Here is an 18,100-nt window from a genome sequence, read left to right on the forward strand (position 1 = left end):
AAATATTAATATTGTGTATATGAGTTTTGAGATTTTGTGCATATTTATTTTTTCTTTATATTTTTCAAATGCCCTGAATTTTCTATATTTGTATACTATCTTTACAACAAAAGACAATACTAAAATTATTTTCATTTTGATAAGGTTTATACGTACATTATGATTTACTTTGTAGATTACTTTTGAGAGTAATTTAAGAACAACAAATTAGATTGTATAATTTTTTTGTCATTGGGGATTGTGTTTTTTTTTCTTTTTTAAATTAATTTTTAAGCTCTTTATTGGAATATAATTGCTTTACACTCTTGTACCAGATTTGAAGTACACCAAAGTGAATTAGCTGTATTTATACATATATCCCCATATCCCCTCCCTCCCATGACTCCCTCCCACCCTCCCTGTCCTGGCCCTCTAAGGCATCACCCATTATCAAGTTGATTTTGGGAATTGTGTTTTAAAGACTTACTGAATACCTTCCAAAGGTGTTGGTAGTGCTTTTCTAAAAGAAATTTATTTAGTTTATGTTTTCACACTGCTGAGTATGTACGTTGTGCTTTATGCCTTACGCTGTTTCTCTCCAAATTATTCTTTTGCAATTTTACACATGCTCTATGAAGGATGAGCTGACCTAACATATCTGATCTGCCTGGCAGGAATTGAGTGACCTCTTTAGGGCTGAGGATGTCTCTGGCATCTTGCTTTAGTAACAAATAGTTGGGTTCTAATTCCCTAAAATGAAGCTGGGATTCTCAATATACACACTTTCAGTTTGCTCCCTTTCATTAAACTGGGTAAATAGCTGAAACATTACAAGATGTCTTTGTGTGGATGTGAAGACTTCATTGTGAATAATTGTCCTCAGACTGGCCTCCTGAGATATTTTATTTATTTATCTCTAGCAGCTTCTTCAAAAAATTTAAGAATGTCCATTGGTTTGAAGTCTAAACAATGGGCTCTTGTGACGCAAATGATATAACTAAATTTTCCTGTTGATTTTTCAGGAGTAGATTGGGAAGAGAAAGTAGGAAGCTGGGGGGTGGATTGCTTTGGTAAGCCTAAAGTGGAAGTTTTATCTGCATTTCCACATTTTCTGGAATATGCTCTAATTCAAGTTTTAACCCCTTGGCTTTCTTCTGGACCACTGTAAAGAGCTTCTAACTAGTCTTACTGTGTGTGGGCTCTTCTCTTTATAATCTAATTTTTACATTCTGAACATGAACCTGTCAGATCCTGTTTGCATCATTCTGCCTCTAGCTCAAGACTTTTTGTCTACAAAATAAAACTTGTTAGCTAAGCACATTCTCTTCTCTATGCCTTGGCTCATGTTTTAGCTGTGCTGTGCCCTACTCATTCTAAAAGCCAACCTGAAAAATCATCTTTTATAAGAATCTGTCTCTGATCTCCATGATTGGATATAATATTTATCCTCTTTCCACAGACTTACGTCTGTGTTGCTCTCATGTCACATATTCACTGCATATCTTATATTATAAATATTTGTAGGCTTGTTTAATATTCCATGTTAGTCTAAGCTCGATGAGGGCAGATCCAATATCTACTCCACTTTTTGTATGTCCACAGCATTTGGCAGGATTGATGTTTAATAAAAGTTTATTGAAGGACCAGGAGGCTCCCACTTCTGACATAATAAACTGATGTTCCCCAATATTAACCTTACCTCTGCCGCCTGGCTTAGATTCTGTTCCCAAATTATTCTGATTCAGTTGTTTATTCTGATCTCATTAAACACTTAAAGAATACACCTAACTTCCCTTGCTCTAATTTCATGCTCACCAAGCACTTTCCTCAGTACTTGGCTCCCAGTATAGTTTGCCTCTAGGGGAAAAGGGTGTTAGACAAGCAGATGATTCGGTCCTCCAGATATTATAGTTCTCATTGTAGAGTAACTCAGTGGTTTCCAAAGTGTGGTCCTTGGACCATTAGCATCAGCATCACCTGGGAACTTGTTAGACATGCAAGTTCTAACTACTGAATCAGAAACTCTGACATTGGGGCCCAGAAATCTACTTTTTAATAAGCCTTCCAGCTGATTTTGTTACATGCTGAAGTTTTAGAACCCTTGGATTAATTTATATCCTTAGGAATCTTAGACAAGGTAAGGGTAAGTGAGCAACCCTGAGATTGGTCAGCTCTGACTCTGCAGGGCTAAAGGCCAAACCCTGGTCTGTGATGATAAACCAGTGCTAAGGGTCTGCTTGTGAGGGTTCCTGGCAGGCAGCCTGGGGACCTCTTCAAGTGAGAGCTCAAGCTTGCTTTGTATATTTTCTGTGTCGATCATTGAACCAAAGTATGATGTCGTCCAAACTGTGTTAACATGTATTTTAACACCTACTACCTATGTGTTTAGTTGGATAAGAGAAAAGGAAAGAAGGCAAAATGAAAAGGATTTAAAAAGACAATCTCAAGGGTGAGAAAAATGCTCAAATTGTGCAAACAATAGGCTTCCAATCTTTGAAATCAGAATCATAAAAAATATGTTTACTCATGACCTAAAACTTTTCATTCATGATGTAAGAAAATATGAATTAGAACAAGTGTTCAAGCAAATTGACTTGGAAAAATCACAACAATACACATCTTTCAGCATTCAGGAAAGGAAAATATGCAGAGCATCTAGCAGTTGCAAATATATCACAAAATATTAGGTTTATTATCACATTTGTTATATAATATAATAAAGAGGAAAGGCAAATATTAACTTACCATAGACTCAATTCTTCCACTCAGAGTCCTATATTTTTGTGTAACTGGTGAACTTAACTCATCACTATATTGAACATTTAGGATTTGAAAGCTGCTTTGATAAAAGTAAGGTTTTTGATCTATAAAACAAAAAGCAGAATCAATCTCACATTATTAAGTACTTTCATCATTATTTTATACAGGATTATGGGAGGCTATGTTATACAATTTAAAAAAATTTGATTCCCTTAAATGAAAGAAAACTCTAAACTTAATATAAAGGTAACTGTAATAAAATTTTTCCAGTTTTTTAAAAAGATTTGCAAAGCTGGAACTGTTAAAAATGCATGAAAATCAGAGTGGCATTATTTGAGAAATTAAGTTGTTCAGTGGTATCATACTTTTCAATCTTATAAATTTTAGGGAGATTTGTGATTGCAGATTTATTCAGGAAATACTAATGTCTATAGTACACTCATTCATTTGTCATTAATAACATAATTCTGAATAGTTTTAAAAATTATTTCAAATACTATTTTTTTTAGAGGGATTAGTGACTTGTCATTAGTTTTCTGGACTAAGCTAGAAAATGACCGTTTGGACAAGATAGCTAATCTGATTGTTCAATGTGAACTATTTCCATCAGAAAGGGTCTTCCAGTGGACATATTAAGCTATGTGAAGGAAATAAAAATTCCTAAAACACACTTGCTCATATGTTAGAAACATTATGAACATGGATATAACCTAATCTGTCTCAGGAAAAAAATCCCCACTTCCATTTGATTATATACATAATTTCTGCAGAGATATACCTCAATCAAGGAGAGTGTTTGAGACCCTAGGGATGGGGTAGTGTGGTCCTTTGTGGCAGAAGGACAAGTTTTTCTAGGGCCGTAAGTGGTCACTGGCATATACTCTGAGACAATACAGTGCTGTTAAGAGTGAAAATTCAGTAGTTTAACCTGAAACTTGATGTTTGTTTTTCTTATTTCTGTAATTCACCTTGGACATATTTGTCTCTAGGTGATTTGATTAAAAAATGTAGTCAAAAGCAAAATTTAGTCACAACTTTGCAACTAGATTGACGGGAAAGGTTATTCTAGTAACTGGAATAAACAAATTTGTTCTTGCTCATTCCCCACACTCACACATACCCGTATGTCTTCACACTCCGCCCCATTCCACCCCAATGACTTAAATAATTTAACAGGATTATAGCTGAAATTTAAAAAAAAAAGTGTATTCTCAAGTGAAGAAAACAGATTATAACATATTATCTAGTGAAATTTGACACATTTTATCTACATTAAAATATCTGAAAGAATATTCACCTGGGATATTAGGTTAAGTTTTTTGTGAAGGAGCAGGGTATATGCATTCTTTACACTATTTCTTTCTGTGTTTCCTATTTTTATGATGCAATAAAAAAGTAAAGAAAATAAGAGAAATAAAAAGGAACAGAATCCTTTTTAAATTTTGTTTTTAATCCCTTTCTATTTCTTAATTGCAGATTCATCTCCTATCATAAATGTTCTACTCTTAAGATTATTTTCAGGAGACAGGTTGTGAATTAACGAATATTTAGGTACATCCAACTTGAAACTTCAGGTCCCTTGCAATATTTTAAAGGAAATCATGGTATTAATAAAAAAAAAATAAAACAAGTGAACTCTAGCATCAGAAATATTGAGTTTTTTTCCTTGGCTAAAATAATTCTTATCCAGTTAATAATGTTGTTTAGTATACTAAAAAAGGCAAAAAAAAAATAAAAAGAAGAAAAAGAAAAAGTACTGAATTAGAGAAAATATAGACATGAGCATATACTTAGGGGTATATGAACAAAATCTATAATTATGTTTTATTAAGAAATAAAAGTGGCCATAAAAGTGAGAATGCCAAACTTTTAATCTGAAAGTATATTTAGTTAATTCATTTGAAAAGTGGTATTTAAACCTTCTGGTACTTACCAAAAGCTAGAAAGTAGACAAGTAGAGCTACAGTCACTGCTAGGATCACCACTGCTGCGGCGACAACAAAACACACCATGTATGGATTCAGGGATCTTGAGGCCGATGACACCCGCGCTGGCCTTAGAACAAGGGAAAAGATCAAAGGCCACTCATTTCACTCAGAGAAGCCATCATTTCAGCGCTATGATCATTTTCTGCCTTCTGAAGTCTCTTAGTTTGCACATGGCCCTATTATAGAAAACTGATTGTTTCTTGATAGGAATATAGTTCCGGAAATGAAATCAAACTGAACAACACTCTCCTTAATGGTTTTTCTTTCAAATTTTTTTTTCAGCACTAAAATGTTGAAATTTAGGTAGTTTGATAGAAGAATAAGGAAATCTGACCTATGGTTTGCAATTGCTTTTCCTTCTTCTGCCAGTTGATGAAGTTCTCAAGAATAACAGCTATTTTCTGTTTTACTACAACTCCTTCTAAGACCCTATGTTGGACAGTACAGCAGAGTAGAGTAAGTTCCCTTACCTGGGCACCATACCCAGGGATGTGCTGAAGAGAGATCATTTTGGGTGGGGAGAGGGGCAGAGGGAGTCAGAAGAGTAGTATTTCTAACTGTAATATTCTCCATACTATTAAAATGGGGATATGGCTAGAGGCTGAGAGCGGAGATCCAGGAGAATAACCAAGCACCTGTAATTAATTAGAACTGTACCACCAGCAGAGGATTTGTGTGACTTTTTTTCACCTGTGAATTCATCAACAGCAGTGTAAGCCAACAGATTTGTACTAACACAGTATCTGGTATTATATTACGCATGTAATCCAAGTACTTCCTCACTGCCTCCCTCTCTACCACACACACGCTCACACTGGGGAGCTCACTAGAAGAGCTGAGTGTGAATTCCTTTTTATCCCTTGTTTGCTTGGAAATCATATTGTCACTTATCTGAGATTTTCTTCATTTGAAAAATGGAATAATACTTGCCTTACAAGGCTGATTTGAAGATCAATGAGGTTATGTTGAGTGTATAAAGTATAAATTTCTATTAAATAGGTTATCTACTAGGCTGTGAGGACCTTGAGGATAAAGATGGTTTTCATGCATATGCTTCTGACAGTTTGTACCTGGCATATATAGGTGGTTCATAGATTTATGATATTTATGAATATTTGCTGTATGTGTTAACTCCTGGGTGTGTTTTAGATTTAAAAGCCTTAACAGAGCTGAAAAGCAGTTACGTATAGCCAGAATATAGTCAGATTTCCATTTTTTTTTCTACGTGTTTTGCTAACACTCTCATGTAAGTGGGAAGGGAATGCTCTGAAAGTCAGTGATTCCCAGACTTTAGGTTTCACAGCAGGGTTGCCTGGTGGTGTTTGGGCTCTACCCGACTCACATACTGATTGATGAAAGAGCATCTCCTGGTATTTTTACATTGTACCACCTACACATTGTATGCTATGGCTGTGGGACCAGTATCATTTCAGAAGATTATTGGAGGTGGGCATAGACCTGCCAACTTTCAATTTCGTTGAATAAACAAATCAAACATTACAAAAATTGACCATGCACAAATATTATTTTTTAATAAAAGGGCATTTAAATTCATAAAAGCAGGAAGGGCATAATCTCAGAATAACAAAAAAGATGAATAATTTAGCTTTATCTTAATGATGTCTTCTTACTCCATTTCTCTTACTTGTTCTTTTTGCTGTGCTAGTGAAAACTTTCACTGACACTCGTCCAGAGTCCAACATTTAGTAATGATTAACTGTAATTTTTTAGTAGGATAAAATTGGCACATTGACATTTGCTAACTTTTTGAGCCTCAGTTAACTCTTCTATTTCCTTATGGGTTTGTTGTGCCAGTGACATGTGATCACAGTTGCACAGTGTCTGGTATTTGTAAGTTCAGTAAACATCAGGGTGCTCGGTGGGGGGAGAGCCAAAAGAAGAGCTGGAAGCAAGCCAACCCAAATAAGTTTCATACTGATTGACCTTGCACCTCAACAACAAGGAACTGACTATTTTTCCAGAGATGAGTAGAAGTGTCAAGATTTATGAGTGTAGAGTGAGAAGTTACTAAAAAACAAGGCTTAAGTCGGAAGCCAAAACACCAAAAAACAAAAACCAAAGCCTAGAGTCAGCATAGGCTTTAGCTTGAATGAGCCTTCCATGGGAATGGCTTTAGAACCAAACTTACTTTAGTTCATGGAAAACATATTAAACTCAATGGCTAAAAAGTACTATGAGACATATGACTCAATAAATAAAGGGTGTGGAGCTCAAATTACCTTAATCTCACAAGCTGTAATTAATTACAGAAGAATGGGTTGTTCTACCTTATAGAAATAGCTGAAGAAATATCTGCTCTCTTGTTAGCAGTGCAGCTTGTCATTGAACCTCTCTATGTGGCTAATTATAAAGCTTATGCCAACACACACTAAATTTTGTACAATATTTGCTTTGCAAACTATTAGAGAAAATATGTATGCTAACACTGAATCTGCAAGCAAATATTTGCTTTTAAAGCAGGATCCTGATCAATGAAATTTTGAGTGCTTGCATGTAAACAGCGAAACAAATATACAGTTGTGACATGTTTTATCAGCTTCCCTCTCTTTCCTTCTCTTTCTCATTGACTTGGAAAATTACATGAATGTTGGAGAGCTTAATCTATGCTCTTATTATGATATGAGAACCTAAATGTCAGACTTTATACATGCTTATTGCCAATCTTCATAATAGTCTAATAAGGTGGGTATTATGATCCCTATTTGGAAGATAGGAAAACTGAGGCTCAGAGAGTAAATAACTCAGGAGTGACAGAATTGGAAATGTAAACAAGGATGGTTAGAATAAAAGAACATGGACTTCCTTTGATATAGACTTCCTCCCTCACACTATAAGAGATGGAAAAGTTTGGGGACTCCTATCTCTTGTGACATCACTTGGAGGAGGAAAAGAGAATCAACTATTGAGTGCTTATTAAATGGAGTGCTAGGATTTTGTTCTTACACATAGTAAATGTGCAATAAAATAATTATTGATTTAATTTTAATTTGAAAGTATACCTTACATTAATATATCAGATTTTTGTAGGAATACTAGTTAATTTGGGCCATTGACACATAGTTAGAACTAATATATGGTTGTGGATTAATGAAGTCACTTGGCAATAACTTTCCATTATTTATAAGAATAGAGGAAAACAATGACAGGGTAATTGCAAATTCAGATATACATAGTATGCCTGTAGAGGACTTTTGGACAATTTTGCATCCATTTAAATAAGATTTCAGGTATGGTAATAACAAAGATTTGATCCATGATTGTTTCCTCCTGATATGTATTCTTCCTCAGTGATCCCATCCTTTGCCCTGGTTTCAGCCAGCATGTAATAGGATAATATTTCCTAAGATAGATCTTCAGCCCACACCTCTGTCTGTGAGCTCCACACCATTATTTCCAATTATGCACTGGACATCTTATGAATGTTTTACAACCTCCTTAAATACAACAATTCAAAACTGAACTTGCTATCTTTTTCTCCAGACTGCACTCATGCCCCGCTATTTCTAATATTGATGAATTTCATTACCATCTACCTGGTACTGTAAGTTAAAGATCTAGGAATTAGCTGTACCTGTTCCCTCTTGGTAAGTTCCCACATTTGAGAGGTCATTGGTGCTTATATCTACTGCCTAAATCTTTCTGTACATTACCTCTATCTCTTTCTTAATTCTGGCTGTTACTGTCTTGTATTATGTGAAATGCCTATTAAATTTTCTCCCTTCTTCCATTAACTAATCAAGAGACATTCGGTGAATGACCGCAGTGTTCTAGGCAAAATTTAATTTTTGGGAACACAGTGAAAATAAACAATCATAGCAGTCCTAATAATGGGGGCGGGGGGAGAGAAATGAGTAAGATAAAAAAATAAAGCAAAAAAAAAAAGGAAAGAGGTGGGAAAATGTGTATGTATGGGGTGCTGAAAATTTAGATAGAGTGGCCAAGAAAGGCCTTGCTGAGGAGTTGACATTTGAGTAAAGACCAGAGGAGGTGAGTGAGCAAGCCATGAAGATACCAGGGGGAGAATTATCTAGGCGGATGAACAGCAGTTTGAAGGCCCTAAGCCAGGAGCTCACATGGTAAATTTGAGGACCAGCAAGAGAGGCAGCTGAAATTGATTGAAGTGACGAAGTTAGGGGTGGTGGGCATTGGAGGAAAATAAAGTCAGAAAGATATAAGGTATAGGGAGTTAGTGGTTGGAGGAAGATCACCTAAGGCTTTGAATGTAAGAACTTCGATCTTTATTCTTAGACAAGTCTTTGTGAGTTTTGAGCAAAAGACTGACATCAGATCTGTTTCTTTAATAGGATCACTCTGGGCACTTCCTGAGGAATAGTGGGCCTGGGATGGAGTGGGAGACCACTTAAGAGGTCATTAAATAATCAAAGTGAGAGATGATGGTAATTTATACAAGGATAGTAGCAGTGGAGGCGGTAAGAAGTAGTCAGAATGTGGATATATTTTGAATTTAGACCCTAGAGGATTTGCTGATGATTCACTTATGAGATGTGGGAAAAAGAGGAATCCAGATCGAATTCAAGATTTTTGCCTCTTTCCAATCAACACTGTAAAATCCTTCAAGGGATTTAAAAAATGTAAATCTTAGGGTCTGACATCTTCCCTTTCCAATACCTCATTTGAAATTTATCTACAGCTCATCAAAATCCTCATGTGGCATTCAAACCTTCCATTGCATTTAAGGCCAATCATATCACCTCTGTAGCTTCATCTTCTTCCACATCCTCACCTGCCCACTTGACCCCGGCCACATCAAATGTGACAGTCCCTTCTGTGTGTGATATGTTTTGCCTGGAAAATGTCATACCTGGATAATTCTCTTTTATCCTTAAAATAATTTAAACATCTTTCATTTCGCTCCAGGTAGTTACCTTTTTCTCCTCTTGCTGCCCCTCATTTGATCTCATAATGCTCAATGAATTTCTCTGTTAAGTCCTTATGCCTTCATGTGCTTGTATCCATATCTAGGCTGTAACTCATGAAAGGTAGAGTTGCATCTTGTCTGCCAGGATATGCCCCATTCCTACACAATACCCATTACAGAGTCCACATCAGGCATTGCTATGGACAAATTTATGAATGACTGCAAAGAGGCATTTAAAAAATAAGTTTTACTATAGTTTGGAGGGAGTTTATGTAAGATTGTATGCTTTACATTCTTATTTTAAATACTGACAAAATATAGGTCAGAGAATAATCTCTGCAACCTATAGATTGCCTACCATGTACTGGCTGAACTTTTCTACACCATTTAATTTAATCCCTATTAAAAACCCTAGTCTACAGATAATGAAATAGAAGCTTAGTTACTCAGCTAGTAAGAGAGCTGGAATGCAAATCCAGGTCTGTCAAGCTCAAACTACAAATGGCCACTTCAGATGGGAGGAAGTTTTCTGTTAATTATCATGTTGTTGTTATTAATTTCTATCACATTTACTACCTTTTTTTGCTACCTTATTGTTAATACTAAAAAATGGAAAGTTCAAAAATATTTCTATAGCTCTTGTATTATAGGATATACAAACATATATTTGAGTGTATATATTTACATTTTATGCTGGAGTTATGAAGAATATGAGAAATGGTTCCAAAATAGAGGGACTTACTCTATTTTAATCCCTATCATTAACTTTAGATGGTATCATGAGGCAGGCAATAGAGACTATCCAATTTAATGATTTAAGTTTTTAAGTTGAGGTATACTTTGTTCAAACAAGGTCTTGAAAGGTGTGGAAGCTTAATGATTAAAACAGATGAAAATGGAGTAGCTTCTCTGATTTTGAATTGTGGGAAAAGGACCCCATCCTATTTTCAGCAAATCACTGATCTAGTCCAATACTTTTATTTTTTTATTAAGCTTTTTTTTTTTTTTGTCTTGATAAACTGAGGTGGCTCTAAAAGAAAAGAAAGACACAGGATTATTCAGGATTGCACAGCTGGGTGATGGTAGAGTCAGTGCCATAATTTTAAGACTTCTTGACTTCTTGAATATGTTTTATTGAAACATGATGCATTCTGAAAACTCTCGGTTCATATGGAAGATAAAATTCCTATCCTTGAATCACAAATCCACCACATTGTATGTACATGTACCTTTGGAATGCACTACATTACTTTCTTTTAATTCAGTGGTTTACTTTCCAACTTAATTTTATCTTGGGTAACATTTAAATAAGTTTATATTCCTTGATGATATAAATCAGTTTATACCAGTTGAGGATACAGAGACTGGGCAAGTGGTTAGGGGCCTGAGCAAGCCTATACAATGCTTTTGTGAGAATTAGGAGAAGGCACCTTCTCTGGGAAACAGACAAGGGTGTTCCTTAGGCTGCATGCAGCTTTACTCTGGGGTAGACAGCTTGGCAGGGAGCATAGACACAATCTCAGTTTTCAGGTTGCCCCCTGAACCAGCATTTTTGTGCATTGTACAAACTGCACAACTGTATACAACAGATCTGAAATGATGTTTCAAAGCTTTGGAATCTGCTGCTTGAGGGAAAAGCCAATCTAGGATTCATTTTTTTCTCATAAAGTTTGCAAATTGATATGGACGAATGACTAATAGGTATTATGTAAGCACGTGCCTATGTTTGCATGTATGTAGTAGTTAAGTTGGGGGGTTGATGATGGTTCAGGAGAACCTGTTGCCAATGAAGCCAAGAGTGTGGGCTCAGTTGCTTCACAGGCTAGTTAGGTTCTTCCTTTCCTAGGACTCAGGCTGTATCCTGGAACTCAGGCTCTTTTTAACAGTTCCAGGCCACAGAATCAACCCCATGAGAGAGTGTGGCCATAATAAGACAAACTCATCCTTAATGCTGGGAGAAAAATTAATTCCTTTTCTATGATGTCTATTCATACTTTATCTAATTGGTTCTAAACTTGAAGGAATTATTTTCATATACTGGAATTTCATGGACATGAAATTTTTATTTTGGAGATGTAAAAGGTTTATTGCAGGGCCAAGTAAGGAGAATGGGCAGCTCATGTTCAAAAGCCCAGAACTCCCATGGACATTCTTTCTCCAGTTTATTATTATTATTATAGAATTGAAATATATTTTAAGATGTTTTACAGCAATTATTACTTGATTAAAAAAAATTCACTGAGTTCTGGTGTTTGAGGATAAATCTTGGGCTGCATTAAACACTTATTAGAGAAGGGAAAAAGTATAGATTATACTTCAGCATAGTATGTCAAGTTTTAATTTACTTGGACCCAGCTACATTGAAAAGTAGTTACAGTTTTGTAATATATTCTTTGTTAATAATGTTCACTTTACATTTCTGCAATAAGTAAGGAAATTAAAAATTATTTCTTCTTTTTAAGATTTCCTTCATTCTAATATCAGTCGTATTTTTGAAATGAAAGACCTGAGATATAAAAGATTCCTTTCACTGACTTTAAACTTCCGAGCATAGTGTTTAATTCCGACATCGTAAAAGACTTCTAAGGAGATGTGGAAAGAGAACTGGAGACGTGGATTCAAGTTCTCTGTCTGTCAAATTTAAGCTATTAGATCTCACATAAATCATTTTTTCAAACTCCAGTTGTCTTATTTTAAAAATGGATACAACAATACCTTCCCTATCCAAAGAGAGAAAAATAAAATATATGTGACAGTTATTTGTAAAATTCTGAAAAAGTTTTTCAGAATTTAAGGCATTATTATAGGGACAACTGAAATATACTAGAAAGATCTCAAGAACTGAAGACTGTTATTCCAGTAACTGCTGAATGATCTTGAATGAGTCCTTCTAACATCGTGCAGTCTCAGTTGCCCTGGCTGTACAATGGTGATACCAAAACCACTGCACAGGATTTTGTGAGAATTAAAGCAGATAATATGCATGCTATATAAACTATAAAGTACTAAAGGAGCACAAGACACCTTTGGAGTAAGATGAAATTCTTTTCATTAATCAATTTAATCTTATTTATTACTCTCTATTCATATTTAATTTATACTATCGAGAAAAAAAATGTACTTCATTTTAAAATACTCAGTTTTACCTATTTACCTATTCTACTCTATCTCCACTTTTTAAACACTTACTTTATGCACATTCTTTTTTAGAGATGATTTCTAATTTATATCTTTAGTTGTAATGTTTTTCATGAACTCCAGTTTTTTCCAACTGACATCTGGGTGTTATTACACATATACCTTATACCAAAAGAAAGGAACATGTCCACAGCTGCCTCTACTGAGGTACTTTTTGGAGTAGAAATTTAATATTAGTTTTCTACTCTTCTTCTAAAGTCGTTAATTGCTTTACTCAGAAATAGTTATTGGTTTTACATGCCTGTTATTTTGCCAGACATGCAAAAATAAATAAAATTCCTTAAATAACTCTACAGTGATAGGTAAGAAGTGGCACATAAGCACTCCAAATGCTATAGAAATTGAGAGGTCAAAGAAGTAACTTTTGGTTAAAGGATGGAGAAATTGTTTCCAGTCTTCATGGAACATGTGGCATGTGAGCTATGTTTTGCAGGATGGGCAGGATTTCTGAGTAGCTAGAGAAACACGAACAAAAGATGCAGAAAGTGCAAAGTGTGCTTGGAGAACAGAAATTGGCCCTGTATTGCACTTATGGATCGGTAAACGGAAAATAACCTGGAAAACTAACATCAGTTGAGATTATAGAAGACACTAAATGTGATGGATTTGGAGTCTTTGTTTGCTTTAGGACATCATTGAGGTTCTAGAAATGAGGAGTTACAGAAAAACAACAGTGTTGTAGAAGGGCTAATCTGGTGGCCTGATTGGGCTGCAATGGGAGGGAGCCGGGAGGCAGGAGGTCTTACTGGGGAGACTAACTCATTAGTCCATGAATGGGATAGGACAGGCCTAGGGCTTGGTAGAGACTATGGGGTGGAAATGGGAAGGATTGAGGGAAACATGGAAGATGGAAAACTAGGACCATTCCCCGATAGAGACTTCAGTGCCAGAGGCAAGTGCAGCAGCTCAAAATGAGACTGAAGGCTCAGACTGAGTAATTTAGCAATTAGTTATACTAGTTATATGAATAGACAATTTGAGGTTTTTTCTGGATATTTTAACAATATTTAATTTTAATAACTATTGTATGATAATTCCCAGCAGTTAGCTGGAAAGGTATGTCTAGCCTGAGAAAAGATCTTGGAACTGGGGGTATCCTTTTTTGAAGCCATTATCTGAGAGAGAGTAATTTAAAGCTCTGAAAAAAAGTGTATGAAACCAACTAATTTCACTACATTTGGATTAAAAAAAAATATAATGTAAATGTTTAGTAGATATGCCAACACACATAAATTTGATTTCATAAAGAACTTCCCATTATTATAGCCTTAGATATCCAGTAATAAGTGAAAGCACTTGGCATTGTGAAAATCAGTGTGTATATAATTTAGGCAGCTGTCAATTAATACTTACTAAACTCATATAATCTCACAGTTGTCCTAAGTGAAATAATTTTTACATATGAGACTGAAAAGGCAGTGAACCATGACCCAGGGAAAATGAACTTTTCATTGTGGCTTACAAACAGAAAAGAAAGAAATACAAAATTTTGTCTATACTTCTTTAGCCTACACCTGATTTATTTATTTATTTTTAGGTTTTTTTTTTCTTTTGGCTGTGCTGCACAGCATGTGGGAGCTTAGTTCCCCAATCAGGGATCGAACCTGCACCCTCTGTAGTGAGAGTGTAGAGTCTTAACCACTGGACTGCCGGGGAAGTCCTAGCTAGCCTACACTTTAAAGAGGCATGAATAGTCAAATGAATGAAATAACATAAGTGACTATTCATGCTGGTGCTTGGGTGTATGGTTATTTAAACAGTTGACTGATGGTTTAATGGAGTAGGAGTGGTCCTTCATTAGCTGAATATTTTGTGTACTTGTGGCATGATGTAATGAGACCAAGGTCAAAGGTTTCATTGCAGGTAGATTTTCCCAACCAGTTCACTGCTATAGGCTGAGCTTTTGTTCCTGTTTGCTGTTTTGCAGGTGTGTTCATTTTGTAGTACAGATGTGCCCTCCTCACCCCATAAAAAGTAAGGAAGTGGAGCATCTAATTAAACAAAATGGTCTTGGCACAAGCTATGCCACCAATATGCCACATTGATCACCCCATTAAGGGCTTCATGTTGAATGCCATCTGCTTCTCTTGTGTGGGCAACATTGTTTTTGTGCATTTTAACACTTTCTTAAATCTTCAAGATTAAGAATGCTGATGCTGAAATGTTTTTCAGACATCCAAGATAACCCTGGGTATATATCTTATAATATTTTGTCACAATTTCTTGGTGCTGCATGGCGATGCTACTTTCAGGTATTTCTAATGTGATTCCATGTTTCTTTATATTTCTGGCCTTATCTCCTACTTCTTTCTACCTCCTTATTGTGCTCCAAACATCCTGGCACTCTCCACCTCAGGGATTTTGTGCTTTCTGTTCCCTCTCCTTGGAACACTTTTCTTAGGTTTTCCTAGGGCTCACTCCCTCCCTTCCTTCAAATCTTTACTAAATTAACACCTTCTCAATGATCCTTCCCTATTTAAAACTGCTTCTCGTCCTCTAGCACTCTCTACCCTCTTTAACTGCCTTATTATTTTTCATAGCACTCAGAGCCTTCTGATATACCATACTACTTATTTAGTTTGTCATTTGTCTCCGCTCACTGGTTTAGAAGCTCTAAGAAGGTGGGGATTTTCCTTCCTTCTTTCATTCATTCCTTCCTTTCTTCCTTCTTTCCTTCCCCCCTTCCTCCCTTCCTCCCTTCCTTCCTTCCTTCCTTCCTTCCTTCCTTCCTTCCTTCCTTCCTTCCTTCCTTCTCATGAATAATGTCTTTATTTTAAGAAGGCTGCTCCCATTATTCTGGTTTCTCTATGTTGAACATATTCAAGAATCATTCCAAGAAAGGCACTGGCTAGAAGCAGGTATTGATTCTGATATTGAAAAGAGTATAAAGAAATGTGACATATATCAAGAACAAGTCTTTGTTCATGAATCAGGCTGATTTCATAGGCCTTTTCAGGGGAAGAAATTCTTGACTGTGGGAGACTTATCCAAAGAAAATCAAAGTTCTTCCTTTTCAAATTAGAGCTCTAATACGGCCTTGTACCCATTGTTTTAAAGTAAACGTTTCCACTACCTCAACATAATAAAAGCCATATGTAACAAACCAACAGTCAACATCATTCTGGTGAAAAACTGAAAGCATTCCCTCTAGGAACAGGAACAAGACAAGGGTGCCCACTCTCACCATTATTATTCAACATAGTTTTGGAAGTTTTAGCCACAGCAATCAGAGAAGAAAAAGAAATAAAAGGAAACCAAATTGGAAAAGAAGTAAAAATGTCACTGTTTGCAGATGACATGATATTATACACAGAAAAACCTAAAGATGCTACCAAAAAACTGCTAGCACTAATCAGTTAATTTAGTAAAGTAGCAGGATACAAAATTAATGCCCAGAAATCTCTTGCATTCCTATACACTAACAACAAAAAATCAGAAAGAGAAATTAAGGAAACACTCCCATTTACCATTGCAGCAAAAAAGAATAAAATACCTAAGGAGGCAAGAGACCTGTATGCAGAAAACTATAAGACACTGATGCAAGAATTCAAAGAGGATACAAACAGATAGAGGGACATACCATGTTCTTGGATTGGAAGAATCAACATTGTGAAAATGACTATACTACCCAAAGCAATTTACAGATTCTACGCAATCCCTATCCCAATGGCATTCTTCACAGAACTAGAGCAAGAAATTTTACGATTTGTATGGAAACACAAAAGACCATGAATACCTGAAGCAATCTTGAGAAGTAAAGGTGGAGCTGGAGGAATCAGGCTCCCTGACTTCAGACTATACTACAAGGCTAAAGCGATCGAGACAGTATGGTACTGGCACAAAAACAGAAATATAGATCAATGGAACAGAATAAAGAGCCCAGAGATAAAACCACACATATATGGGCACCTTATCTTTGACACAGGAGGCAAGAATATACAATAGAGAAAAGACAGCCTCTTCAATAAGTGGTGCTGGGAAAATTGGACAGCAACATGTACAAGAATGAAATGAGAACACTTCCTAACACCATACACAAAAATAAACTCCAAATGGATTAAAGACCTACATGTAAGGCCAGACACTATAAAACTCATAGTGGGAAACATAGGCAGAACACTCTTTGACATATATCAAAGCAAGATCCTTTTGGACCCACCTCCTAGAATCATGGAAATAAAATCCAGAGTAAACAAATGGGACCTCATGAAACTTAAAAGCTTTTGCACAGCCAAAGAAACCATAAACAAGACAAGAAGACAACCCTCAGAATGGGAGAAATATTTGCCAACGAAGCAACTGACAAAGGATTAATCTCCAAAATATATAAGCAGCTCATGCAGCTTAATACCAAAAAAAGCAAATAACCCAATCCACAAGTGGGCGGAAGACCTAAATAGACATTTCTCCAAAGAAGACATACAGATGGCCAACAGACACATGAAAAGATGCTCAACATCACTAATCATTAGAGAAATGCAAGTCAAAGCCACAATGAGGTATCACCTCAGACTGCTCAGAATGGCCATCATCAAAAAATGAAAAAACAAATGCTGGAGAGGCTGCAGAGGAAAGGGAACCCTCCTGCACTGTTGGTGGGAATGGAAATTGATACAGCCTCTATAGAAAACAGTGTGGAGATTCCTTAAAAAACTAAAAATTGAACTATGATATGACCCAGCAATCCTACTACTGGGCATGTACCCTGAGAAAACCATAATCCAAAAAGATATGTGTACCACAGTATTCACTGCAGCACTATGTACAATAGCCAGGATATGGAGGCAACCTAAATGCCCATCAACAGATGAATGGGTAATGAGGATGTGGCACATATATACAATGAAATATTACTCAGCCATAAAAAGGAATGAAATTGAGTTATTTGTAGTGAGGTGGATGGACCTAGAGTCTGTCATACAGAGTGAAGTAAGCCAGAAAGAGAGAAACAAATAATGTATGCTAACTCAAGTATATGGAATTTACAAAAATGGTACTGATGAACCCAGTGGCAGAGCAAGAATAAAGATGCAGATGTAGAGAACGGACTTGAGAACATGGGCTGGGGGCAAAGGGAAGCTGGGACGAAGTGAGAGAGTATTGACGTATATACACTACCAAATGTAAAATAGATGGCTCATGGGAAGCTGCTGCATAACACAGGGAGATCAACTTGATGATTGGTGATGACTTAGAGGGGTGGGATAGGGAGCGTGGGAGGGAGGCTCAAGAGGGAGGGGATATGAGGATATATATATAAATACAGCTGATTCAC

General features: G+C 36.1%; 1 protein-coding gene across 1 annotated transcript in view; it reads right to left on the reverse strand.

The window, feature by feature from the left end:
* The window catches only part of TMPRSS11D (transmembrane serine protease 11D), a 63,312-nt gene that overhangs the window by 34,624 nt on the left and 10,588 nt on the right, over positions 1–18,100 (reverse strand). The window contains exons 2-3 of the mRNA XM_057728624.1: positions 4,673–4,794; positions 2,725–2,843 (exon numbers count right to left, since the gene is read on the reverse strand). Of these exons, the coding sequence (XP_057584607.1) occupies positions 2,725–2,843; positions 4,673–4,794 (241 nt within the window). The remainder of the gene's footprint in view (positions 1–2,724; positions 2,844–4,672; positions 4,795–18,100) is intronic.

Source organism: Hippopotamus amphibius, chromosome 3 (assembly GCF_030028045.1).
Source record: "Hippopotamus amphibius kiboko isolate mHipAmp2 chromosome 3, mHipAmp2.hap2, whole genome shotgun sequence".
In the NCBI taxonomy this organism is placed as follows: Eukaryota; Metazoa; Chordata; class Mammalia; order Artiodactyla; family Hippopotamidae; genus Hippopotamus; species Hippopotamus amphibius.